The sequence below is a fragment of the Mirounga leonina genome, unplaced genomic scaffold (genome assembly GCF_011800145.1).
Source record: "Mirounga leonina isolate KUSES-001 unplaced genomic scaffold, KU_Mleo_1.0 Mir_201, whole genome shotgun sequence".
Lineage (NCBI taxonomy): Eukaryota > Metazoa > Chordata > Mammalia > Carnivora > Phocidae > Mirounga > Mirounga leonina.
The window spans coordinates 27,856,152-27,869,006 of record NW_023270504.1 but is presented as its reverse complement, the minus strand read 5'-3'; the positions used below and the strand labels follow the sequence as shown (position 1 = coordinate 27,869,006).

Below are 12,855 nucleotides of genomic sequence, written 5' to 3'. Positions count from 1 at the left end.
GTACCTTAAACTTATACATTATATGTCAATTATACTTCAGTAAAGCTGGGGAAAAAAATGAAAAATCTCTTTAGCTTACTTGTCCAAACTTACTTGACCATGGAAACCCCTTTTCTAGGAATCTCTATTCTGTAGAATACAATGTGGAAAAATGTAACACTAGACCAGTGGAGCTCAAACTCTGTGATACATCAGAATCACATGGAGGCTTGTTGGAACAGATTGCTAAACCCTACCACAGAGATTATGATTCAGTGGTTTCTGGTAAAGGCTGAGAATTTGCATTTCTTTCAAGCTCCAAGGAGATGTTGATGCTGGTGGTCTGAGGACTAGACATTGAGAACCACTGTCTTAGATCCCTTGGTAAGCCCTGGCTCAGGCAAGTGTTCTGCCAGGCCTCCTGGCAACATTCCCCAGGGCAAAGCATTCACCAGTAGGAAAGTGGGGGCTGAGAATAGTGGGTGGCAGGATTGGAGGGGAGAAGATTCCAGGGAGGACAGCTTTGGAGGGAACTTGAGTCTAAAGTAATAAAGCATGTGAAGATTGGTTCTGCCAAGATGTCAGTCATAATCAGGGACACTGTAGAACGGGATGATCCCAGTGGGTGACAGCAGTTGACACTCTCTGACATGCATCAGTGCTTGGCCCTGCCCCAGGGGGGGTCTAGAAAGAGTCTATGACTTTAAAGAGCCAACTCTAGTGAGGGACATGAGAGAGACTGTTGACAAATATACAGGCCAAGGTGCCCTGGAGGCCATGTACAGGAAGACATCACAGTCTTGTGGGACCAGCAGCATCTAGATGCTTCCCCCCATCCTCCAGATTCACAGGTTTCTGACTCCCAGGGTGAGAAGCCATGAGCTGGGGCTATTTAGTATAGCACTTTTTGGTGGGGAGGCTGACTTTGATGTTGCTTTGCTGGGACTCATCTTCAGCCCAGATGATAGGAAACATGGCTGCAGAAGAGTAGATGTGAGGGTGGAAACAGGGTTGTCTTTGGCCAAAGGCAGACATGAAAGCTATATATTTTTGTTGTGATCTTGGACAATAGGAGAGGTCCATATGCCCAGCAGAGCCCTGTTGCCTGACATTCTACCATTAGAATTTTCTCCTTTCAGTTAAAGCTCTGGTCCCTATCTAAAGGCAGACAGATGGTGCTAGAAGAGCTCACCCTAGGTGATTACCAATGACATGGACCACAAGATCACAGTCTTGTGCGTAAAAATCAGGATGAAGAAATAGCGTGATGAGTGTCTGAGGGTGACCCTGGGACAGGGGCCAGTGTGAACATGGGCTAGAAGAAGGTGGGAGAGAGACAAAGTCGTCTGGAAAAAAAGATGTGGTGAGACCTGGCGAGGGGGTCACCTCTCCTCCCACACTCTCCTCTACCCACCTTGCAGTGACCCACCCTTTGCAGTCCCCTTTCTGTTCCCTCCATAGGACCTCAGGCCAGGCAGGCTGCTGCTGAGGACAGACGACTTAGGTTAGAAAAAGCTCTCTTGACATTTGGAAAACAGAGCAGGATTTGGCTCCTCCAGTGGAGCCTCTTGTTCTCAGGAAAATCATTTTTACAGCTTGGGCTGGTGCCAGTAAGAGCCATTTATAGCCCAATGGGCTTGGGTTAGCTTCAGCTGCCTGGTGCAGAAAGTGCTGGCTTCTCTCTGCCCCCTGCTGCCCAGCTTTCCCCAACATATCTCCTTTACCTCCACTCTCCTTCCTCAAAACCTCTTTTCCCTCTCCCCCACCACTCCTTCTCTATTTTCTTAGAGGCTCCAGTTCTGGATTTGCCTGTGTGACCCTAGACACGTTCCTTTTCTTATGTGGGCTTCAGTTCCTCTTTCTATAAAATGGAGCTTTCTGTTTGTTCCCCTTTGAACTCAGTTACTTTGGAGAGGTACCTACCTCTGCCTACCTTCACATTTTCTTCTTTTTAGTCATTGCCTGTTGACCCCTTTTTCTGCAGGACTGGACTTCCTGTGTTGGTCAGCTTTGTCACCTATTTCTGAGCACAGGGCTCCTAGCAGTAGCTCAGTTAAGTTTGGTGTGACTGAACTGAGCTAACCACAGCATCCGTGTCAAGAGCATGACTTTGGTGTCCAACAGATAGCACTTTAGGTCCTGGCTCCATTACTTGTGAGCTCTGACTAAATTTTTTGAGCATCAGTTTCTTTGTAAATTTCAGTGCCTCATTGAGTTATTAGGAGGATTTTATGAGATGGTGTTTGTCAAGTGCTTAGCACAGTGCCTAGCGTTAGGGATCAATCAATGTTAGGGATCAATCATCAACAGCATCATCACCTATCATCTACCCTTATTTTCAGATGGAAGTGAGTTAGATTAAAAAAAATGCTCTCCCTGAACCCCCATCCTTGCCCCTCCACCCCTTCAAGGGCCAGCTCAAACACCACTTCTTCAGGAAGCCGTCCTCCTTTTGGTCTCCAGCTTTGGTGCTTCCTCCAGCTTTGGTGTTTCCACAACCCTTCAGCTTATCTCAGCATTTAGTGGGACTTGGGCCCATTCACCCCAGCAGAATGGGGTGGACTAGGAAGATCATAGATGATTTACTGGGGAGAAAAACTGCTGAAGATGCCTTGGGAAAGGCCAGGCCTAGAGGGAGGTTACAGTGTCTAAAGAGTCCCAATCAGCAGTTGGCACTAAGAGTAGAAAACAAAGTCAGAAATCCTGACAGTGACAGGTGAGTCTCAAAAGACCAGGAAAGCAGGCAACATGCTATTCTGCAAATAGTGGTACCCTGAGCCTGAGGCCCTTGGGGGAGGTGGGAGAGCAAGGCAGGGCTTCTGTATGCATTGCAGCACCAAGCATCCCACTGCATCAAGGATGGTACTTGACAGTAATGTGAGCACAAGTCTCATGCTGCAGTGCTAGAGGGGTTAAAACGTCTAGTGAAAGAACTTGGGCACAGGGAGAAGATCAGAGCTGTGATAGCCACAGCTATGGGGAGACTGAGGAGCTGAGGTCGGGAGTCAGTCTGGCCTCCATCTCCCACTGTGATTCCCAACCCTTGTCTGCCCTCTCAGCCAATGTAGACAAGATGAGTTGAAGTTTGAAGGCTGCCTTCACCCAGAGCCTCTGGTTGACCTATGGAGGACTCAGGGCTTCTGACTTCCCAGATGAACCCACCATTGTCCTCCAAGACCCATCCCCTACATTGCTCGAGTCTTTCCAGGGCCATGGAGGGTAGGCAGATGTGGCAAAGGCTGGGTTTTCAGATACCGTTCAAAGGACCTTCCACTGTGGCTTAACCAACTTTGATAGCTTCCACAGAAACATCTGGATTCCTATACTGGTTCCTATATGCCCATATGGGGACCTAGAAGGTTTGTATACATCTCTGTTCTTCCACAGAACCTGCACAGTGCTTTGCCACAGCTGATATTCAGTAGGTATGTATGGAATGAAAAGCAATACTCCAGGTAGTTGAATGCCTGGGGATCATGGGTCACTGCTGTTTCCCATCCCACTCCCAGCCTCCAGGGACAGGACACATTATCAGCTAATGGACAGAGTGCAAGTCCCCTCTGCAAGAGGCTGAGCCAGGCTGACAGCCTTTGGGACCAGGGACTGGGCCACAGATGCCTCTTTGTCCTCATGGTTTGACCTGTGGTTATTGAGGTGAACGCCCCCCCCCAAATCCATTCACCCGCTTGCCTCATGACTGTAATGCATGGTGCATAGTAGACACTTTCCAAGTTGGCAATGGAGGAAAGAATCTTAGGAACCCTGTGGAAAAGGGAACCTCAGAATCAGAGCTAAGGGGTGCAGGAGGCCCTTGTATGTATGCTGCCCAGACCAGCTAGGAATTTTCCTCTCCTTAATACCTTTAAATAGAGTCAAGACTGGGGTCAGCTTCATGCATGGAGAATTCGTTAGCTCTAGAAGTAACTGCACAGCTTCCTAGCATGGCGTCCTTCTGGATAAGTGAGGCTAGCTACAGGTTGTCTTTGCTTTCGTGCTGTTGAGTGGCCACTGGATTGCAGCGCTTGTCTCGCACATCCTCAGAGGAGGGGCAGTCACAGAACTGGAGGGGTGAAGACACATCCTCCGAAGCCTCTCCCCCACATCCCCTGTGCCTCCAAGGTCCTCAGAGAAGGAGAATTCTGGCTTCTCTCCCTGGCGCAGCCTCATTCCCCTCTACCTCCTTCCCTGACGGTGTCTCCCAAGTGAGCCCCTTAGCCCCTCTCTGAGCAGATGGTTTCCCCCCAGAGGGCCAGCCTCGGCTTCTTTTCAGAGGTCTGGGATTGAGTTTCTTTTTTTTTGCCAATATTATTATGCTTTGCTCTTTTCAAAAGTAGTACATGTGAATGGCATACATTTTAGAAAGTATCAACAAGCACAGGAAAGGAAGGAATTAACTGTTTATCATCCAACACCCTGTCATAATTGTCGCCAATTCTGGTGACTTCCTTGAGTCTCCCCTCTTAACACAGGCATGAATAGGTTTTAATTTAAAAAATGTGATCACGCTGTCTATTCTTCTCCCACTTGTTCTCCTCAACCCACAGTTTACCGTGATCATATTTCTTTTATTAAACACTCTGCCACAACATTACAAGCGGATGTATAGCATTCTGTTGTGTGGATGTACCATAGTTTATGTAATCAGTTTTGTTTCGTGGAACCTCTAGGTTGACTCCCATTTTGTGTTGTCTGCCATGACTCTTTCCTCAGGATGAATTCCAAAAGAAGTAATTACTGGCTTTAAGGATTTGTGCTTTCAAAGACTTTTAATGCATTTTTATCAAACTGCCTTCCAGAAAAATCCTCTCTAGAACTATATAAAAGTACTTCTTTCTCTACAGCCTTTACAAGTGCAGTGTTACCATAGTTGTGGGAGGAGTCAAACTTATTTAATAATTAAAAATGATAACTTTTTTTAAATTTGAAGCTACCTGGTTTCTATAGAGGCTAAATATTTTTGCCTCATGTTCATTTGTCATTTGTTTATTTTCATGTGAATTAACGGTAAGATCCTTTGTTCAATGCTAAATGAGGGATGCTTGCTTCCCTCTTACTGGTTTATAAGAGCTCTCTACATATTAAGGATATTCACTTTCACCCATCTATGTTAGAAAGGTACTTCTCATTTTATCATTTGCTTTTCAATTCTATTTATGATGTTTATTGACTGGGACTGTACTACTCTGCTTGCTAGACTCTTTTCTTATATGACTCAATGACATTTTAAACTTCACAAATCCAAGCAGAAATTCACTATTCCCCCCTCTTGCCTCACCTGCTCTTCCTGCTGACTTGCTTTTTTCTATTAATGTCACCACTGTTTTTCTGGTCACCGAGGCTTAAATTGTTGGGGTTATCTTGGGTTCCAACATTTCTCTTTTCCCCTATATCCCGTCAGTTGCCAGCCCACAGGCAAACTCTGTGAAGATTCAATTTCTGTCATTTCCCTGGCGGGCGGGACCTCTAACACAATGGTAGTTCCGGTTCTCATTATTTCTTGACTGGACTTTGAAAATGGCCTCATAAGTTCATACCTTGCTTCCCCAACCCTAGTCCCTTGACTTGTCATTTCTCCTCCTTGCCCCTCCTGCACACCACCACCACATTAATCTTCCTAAAGTAGAGCTTAAGCATGGAACTCTCTGGTAGCAAACCACCAACTCCCCATTGTCTTGTATTTAATTACAACCTCTTAGCCTGGCCTTAATTTCCTTTCAATGGGATCTCCCACTATCTCGGCCAAGTTGCTCCTCAAATAAGCTCACAGCTTTCTGCCCCTTTACCTTTTGCTCCAGCCATTCCCTCCTCCTAGAATTCCCTCCCACCATTTCCACCTACCAAAATCCATTCAGAAAGCTCCCCACCTACATGTGCCACTGCCAGCTATCCCAAGCTTTTCTGATTCTTTAAAGTGAATTCTCTCTCTTTGAACTCCCAGAACAATTTGCTCAAGGTTCTCTTGTAAAACAAATCCTATTCCATCATCTAGTGGAGCCTTCTAAGGTTTTACTTTCCTACCAAAAAAGCAGAGTCCTTTGAGGGCACTCTTACTATTCGTCTCTGTTCTTCCACAGAACCTGCAGTGTTTTGCCACAGCTGATATTCAGTAGGTATTTATGGAATGAAAAGCAGCCCTCCAGGTAGCCGAATGCCTGGGAATCATGGGTCACTGCTGTTTCCCATCCCACTCCCGGTCTCCAGGGACAGGACACAACTATCAGCTAATGGACAGAGTGCAAGTCCCCTCTGCAAGAGGCTGAGCCAGGCTGACAGCCTTTGGGACCAGACACTGGGCCACAGATGCCTCTTTGTCCTCATGGTTTGACCTGTGGTTATCGAGGTGAATGCTTCCCCAAATTCAATCATTACTTTGCCTCATGAGTGCAATGCATGGTGCATGGTAGACACTTTGTAAGTTGGCAGCTGAGAAAAGGATTTCAGGGACCTCGTAGGAGAGAGAACCTTGGAATCAGAGTTGAATGGCAGCTAAGGGGTGCAGGAGGCTCCTGTGACCCTGACCATGCATGCTGCCTGGACCAGGAGGACTTTTTCTCTCTTTAATGTATTTAAATAGAGTCAAGATTGGGGTCAGCTTCATGCACGGAGCCTTCTTCAGCTTTAGAGGTGACTCTGCAGCCAGCATGGGAGTATGCAACTGACACAGTCTATTTTTAGCCTCCCAGAGACCGTGACCAACATCCCAAGATGAGGGTGGGCACACCTGCTGCATTCTAATGAGGCAGCCCCAATTGCCTCTGCCAGCCAGCCGGGATCTCTCCGACCTCAAATCTGATGTTGCTAAACTGGGAAGTCTGCTTATTTCCCAGAGGCTGTAGCCTAGATACACCAGGAAAATGGGACCATCACACTCCCCTGAGCTCACTCCCCTACAGCCCAGGACACAGGGCAGTCTGGGGACTGTACGCACAGCACAATGGAGAGATGGAGTCACTTGGGTTTCTTGATCTTGCTCTGTCCTAGGGCCTCCCTATTTCCCTTGTTGGGAAGGAGATTAATAAGTCTGAGCGGATTCAGCTCACAAATGAGAAAATCAAGGCATGAAACAGACATGTTTATGTAATCTGAATAATATTGATAACAGTAATAGTAATATTAGAGCTTACTATTGCCAGGCACTGTTCTCAACACTTCATATGTATGAACTCACCCAAACTTTTTGACTGCTTGCTCAGATGGGTTTTACCATGATGTCTATTTTATGGAGGAGGAGACTGAGGCACATGATGACAAATGACTTCTGAAGGTCATTTGTCAGCCACTAAGCAGCAGGGCTGTTTTTCAAAGCCAGGCAATGTGGTCTCAGGATTTCTGCTTTATACCGTACCACCTGACTCTCAATATCTGTTTTTAATTTTACTAGAGGCAGGATGGGATCCAGGAGTCCCAGAGGACCAACTACTGGATAATCTTGCTTCTCTATATTTTAAGCTTTTACCCTGCTTTGAGGCCTTTGCTGTGCTGTAAACACCTGGATTCTTACGCTCCGGGGAGAGAAGTTTCTTCTAGGATGACCTCGTGTCTGCAGTCAAGCCAAATGTTTGGGCTCCAAAACTCCCTGAACTTCCTCTCCTTCTCCCTCCTCCCCTTAGCCTGTGAAGGCAGAGGTGCTGGCCAGGGACCGGCAGCAGCAGTGGGGTGTAGAGCGGGGCTGCATGGCAGGGTTGGGAACCCAGAAAGAGCATGCTTGGTTGTGCGCAGGCAGGAGGCCACCATCAGCGTGCGCATTCACAGTTCAGAGTAGACTTCTGCCGAAGTTCAGAGTGAAGTTCACAGAAAGCAGGAGGGAAGACAATAGGTGTGAGGCCCCAGAACCTAAGAGACCTGCATTTTGGGGGGCAAGTGTGGTCTGCTGGAGGGAAGCCCAGGGACTCGATCTTCCTAAGGGTGCAGGTGGGATTCAGTTTAACAAATACCGATTATGTGCTAGGCCCTCTTATAAGCACTTCACAAATAACAACTATCTGATCCTCAGGGTGATTCTAGGACGTGGGGATCATTTTATTCCCATTTGAGGGATGGGGAAACCAAGGCCCTGAGAGGTTAATTTTGCCCGAGGTCGGGTGCATAGCTCCTGAGTGGCAGAGCTGGGGTTCCGGTTTTGGCAGACTGGCTCTGGAATCTATACTCCAGCCACCAGGCTATGTGACACTATGCATCTCTCCCTTCAGTGAGAGTTCACTATTCGCCTATAAAGGAATGTATTTTTGTCCTCACTTAGCAGATCTGGAAACTGAGGCCCAGATTGGCTCAGGTCACCTGACTAGCAAGTGATGAGATTCGATTAATCTGAGGTCTTTCTGGCTCCTCAGTAGCATGGTGCCTCTCTACAAGTCACAGCCCTCAGTGGGCCTGCCAGAAAGCCGGAAGGGTCCATCTGCCCCTTAGGAGTGGCTGCTGTGGCGACTGGAGCCACGGGGCTCAGGGAGGGGAAGGAAGGAAAGGCGGCATCTCAGAGGGCAGGGCCTCAGTGCTGCTGTTGACACCAGGCCCCTTCTCTTCCCCTCAGGTGAGCAGTCCCCCCCCGCAGCCCCCTCAGCCCGTCGTCCCACCCAAGCCTGTGCAATGTGTCCATCATGTGTCCACTCAACCCAGCTGCCCAGGACGGGGCAAGATGTCCAAGCTGCTGAACCCGGAAGAGATGACCTCGAGAGATTATTACTTCGACTCCTACGCCCACTTTGGGATCCACGAGGTAAAGCATGCTGAGCTCGGCCCTGCTGTTCCATCACTGTTTTCTGAGGCAGAGTAATGTATTGTCTACTGTCATAAAGGAGGTTTTCTCAGGGGCCCAAGGCCCCTGGCCTTCCCTCCTGTGAGCCTCTCTGGGAGATGGTCAGGGCCAGGCCAGCAGCAGGTGAGTATCTAGAAGCATATGTCTGTGTGTTTCTTGGCCAGAGAGCAAGGGGGGCTTAAGGTTTCTTTGTTTTATGGTTCGGCCCCTGAGTCTTTGAGACCCTAAGCCCAGGTGATCCAGGTGGACCAGATGTCTTTGCTCTAGGTCCCTGCTCTAGGAGCTCAGATGCTTTGCAGCTTGAGTCCTAAGGCTGAGAACACCTTCCAGAGGCCATGATGTCTGGTCTTCAGGAGGCCTGAACATGAACCCTTAGGTCCTAGACCAATGAGCACCTCCAGGGGAAGAAATACAGCAAGCTTCCTTGGAAACCTGGCCCAGGTCTGCCATCCTGATTGATTCTTAGGAAATTCTTGTGTCTAAATGCTTGACTTGTACCACAGCAGGGGAAGATTTATGTTCCTTGTGGAACAGAACAGAACTCCCCTACAGCCAGGAAGCCTCCACCCCCCTCACCTCCAGCATTTTCTCCAGCCACCCAGACTGGGGAGTGCTTATTCATTAACCAGGTGCTTACGCAGTGCTGGGCACTGTTCTAAGCACATTATACATATCATTTCACTTAATCCCCTAAGAACCCTATGAAGAAAATATTTCTATTATCCCCTTACAGTATGAAGAAATACTGAAAAAGGAACAAAGCCTTGCTTGCTTTGCAAATGCGTTTTTGAAATAAGTCTCCAAGTTCCCCTTTCAATTAGATGCCTCTGTAAACCCTCCCTGTGACAAAATGGTAACACTGTCACTGCCAGAAGAGTATTTAAAAAATAATAGCCAGCATTTCTTTCCTTTTTTTTTTTTTTTTTGAGTGCTTACAGCATGCTGGGTGTTGTTCCAAGATTTTACATGATTGCCTCATTTATTCCTCGGGTCAACCCTATGAAGTTGGGTTTTGTCCCCAATTATAATTATTTGTGTGTTTGTTTTTAGACAAGCCAAATTTGTATTACTTAGTATTTACTCTTCTTGTTTCTGGTTTGATTTCATATATTCCTTTTTTAAAGAGGCACATTATCCCCTATGCCACCCACCAAACCTACTTATAAAATAATATAAATTCATTATAATGAACTTGAGGAATACAGGATTATTTGTCCCCAGTTTATACATGAGGATGTGAGATCTTAAGAATCCAGATCAACTTTCATTCCTTGTGTCTTTTGCGCGCAAGGTCACAAGCTAACAAGTGGCAGAGCTAGGAATGGAAACCTTTACGTTTGGGACCCAGGAGTTTCATCCGTAGCTACCATGCCTTATAGACTTTAAACCAGGTCTTTCTTTCTGGGAACTTTAACTTTGTTTCTGGTGGTTCCTTTGCAATTCCATATGGAGACAGAGAGAGAAGGAGGGGTCCCTCAGTTAATTCTAGACTCACAGGCTTGGCTCATTCACCTTGGGAAGACTCAGGGTTTGACCCCCAAGAACTGCTGTTCACATAAAATTGTTAGGCGTGGGACTTGCAGGGGAGGAAGAGTGGGCCCTGTGCTTGTTCTGGGGGTCCTGGCCTAGGAGGGCCAGGGCAGCTGAGCCTGCTCCTGTTCTTGGTGGCTCACATGTCCCATCTTAGGGCAGATAAGTGAGCTGCTGTACCTTCCCTGATCCTGTTCCCCATGGGAGTGGGGGTAGGGGTGAGGTGGTGCACTGAGCCCTATCCTAGGCCTGTGAGAGGTTCTGGGAGGCAGAAAGGACATCTTTTTTTTTTTTTTTAAGATTTTATTTATTTATTTGAGAGAGACAATGAGATAGAGAGAGCATGAGAGGGGGAAGGGTCAGAGGGAGAAGCAGACTCCCTGCTGAGCAGGGAGCCCGATGCGGGACTCGATCCCGGGACTCCAGGATCATGACCTGAGCTGAAGGCAGTCGCTTAACCAACTGAGCCACCCAGGTGCCCAGAAAGGACATCTTCAAGAGCTCACCCTGTCCCTAGTTAGAGGACATGTCATCCACATGACAAATTTTTTTTTTAAAGATTTTTTATTTATTTGACAGAGAGAGACACAGTGAGAGAAAGAACACAAGCAGGGGGAGTGGGAGAGGGAGACGCAGGCTTCCTGCTGAGCAGGGAGCCCGATGTGGGACTCAATCCCAAGACCCTGGGACCATGAGCAGAGCCGAAGGCAGACGCTTAACAACTGAGCCACCCAGCCCCCCCCACAACATGACAAATTCTAACAGGCATGTGGGTCTGGGCACCTATTTCAATGAGGTAGATTCCTAGGAGAGATGGTAATTCCCCAAAATGCCTCCCCTTGGGCTTGCCTGAAATTCCTCCTCTAGAAACCAATCAATCATGATGTGCACCTCATGCCCTTCCTTCCCTGGTCTTCAAGCTCCACCCCCCCAATGGAGCCTCCTGTGATCGACTTCTGGGACAACTCCCTCTGGATAACTAAGTTCTTGGCTCCTACAATGTGCTCTCCTGTGCTAGGATTAACTTCTATAATTCCCTCAGGACTTGGTTCCCCTGCCTCTAACCCAGGGCTTGACACTGACTGATTTGTAAAGGTTTGTTAACATGGTTGCTAATTTGATCACTCAGGTGATGCCTGGTCAGCACATGGCTGGGCATCCTGGAGGGTGTGATCTCCAGTGGGAGAAGAAACCAAGGGCCATCAAATAAATACTGTACCAGCTTCCCTCCATTTCATGTATTGATAGAAAACCCAAACTTATACATAAACATGTATAAATATAGTGCAGACTGAGCTAATAAACGTGGAACAAATGATCCTCAGGTCATACATAACATTTCTTTCCTTAGTAACCTGCCTCAGAATAGTTTTAGCAATGCTTTGCATCTGGAAGTATTTCTGATCACCTAGCTTAAATCCCTCCTGCTGCTGTAGGCCATCCATCTCTAGATCTGGCTTCTTGGGAAATGCATAGGTCTTCAGTGTAGGGGTGGCTACCTAGGTTTCCTTCACCCTTGAGGTCTCTCTCCACCCTGTTTGGTCCCCAAGATCATCTGGTATAAAAAAAGGTAGGGGACATGTGGATGGACTCTGAACATTGTTCTTTGCAGAGACAGGGCCTGCTCGTTTCTCATTATCAAGCACCAGGGATCTCCTTTCTATGCCAGGCAGTTTGCAGCAATGCCTTTGCCTCCTCAGTCTGGACAAGTCCCATACCTCCATCTGGACAAGACCCATACCTCCCCATCCAGAGCTGAGCTGGCCGTTTGGCAGTCTTCTCCCATCATTAACAAGATGCTCACAGGGGCAGGCAGCAACATCGCCAGCTTGCTGATTAATAGTGATCAGTGAGTGTTTAGGAAACATGGTACTGGATGGATTGGGTTTGATTAGTCTGTAAATACAAACAAGAAGTGTCGAGTTTGGGGGAGGGCACTCCTAGGGGCTGGGAGAGCACAGTAAGAGGTGATTCTGGACACTTCTGTTCTTCCATCCCATGGCCCAGCTGTTACAGGGCATCTCTGAGAGGAATGGAATCTTGAATAGGAGAGGAAATGACAGATGTGTGCTTACTGAGGCTCTCAGAAGGGAGGGGGCCAGATCCACGACCTCCCAAATCCCAGCTCCAAATTCCCAGCATCTTTGACAGTGGGCCCCTGGGCTTGGTTCTTTGGCAGCCAGAAGAATGCCTGCCGGTGGGGCTGTGTTCCCAGCCCCCAGTCCTGGGCACTGATCCCACTCCCGGCCAGCTCTCTTCTTTTGACAATCTTGCTGCAGGTTCTTTTGAAATAGATTCTTCAGGGCCTCATTTCCCAACAATTAGTCAATGTGCTGTCATGTGTTTAATAGGCAGGGAAGCTGGGAGACAAAGGCATCCACAGCTGGGGGCTGGGAATCGTTTTCAACAAAGAGTGGCATGCTCTTGTCTGAAATGTCTGGAGACTTCTTTGGGCTTTTCTCTCCTAGGGATGATTAAAGCAGGGGTGGAGGAACGGGAGAGAGCCTCTCTTTTGGTGGGTTGAGCAAGGGAAGCCTTGCTAAGTCACAACTCTTCTCCCAGAACTTGTACCTTTGGACCAAACTCCTGTGGTC

At 47.7% G+C, this 12,855-nt stretch overlaps 1 protein-coding gene across 1 annotated transcript in view; it reads left to right on the top strand.

Moving 5' to 3' along the window:
• PRMT8 (protein arginine methyltransferase 8) overlaps positions 1–12,855 on the top strand; it is a 90,822-nt gene that overhangs the window by 29,647 nt on the left and 48,320 nt on the right. The window contains exon 2 of the mRNA XM_035028442.1: positions 8,507–8,692. Coding sequence (XP_034884333.1) covers positions 8,507–8,692 — 186 coding nt within the window. The remainder of the gene's footprint in view (positions 1–8,506; positions 8,693–12,855) is intronic.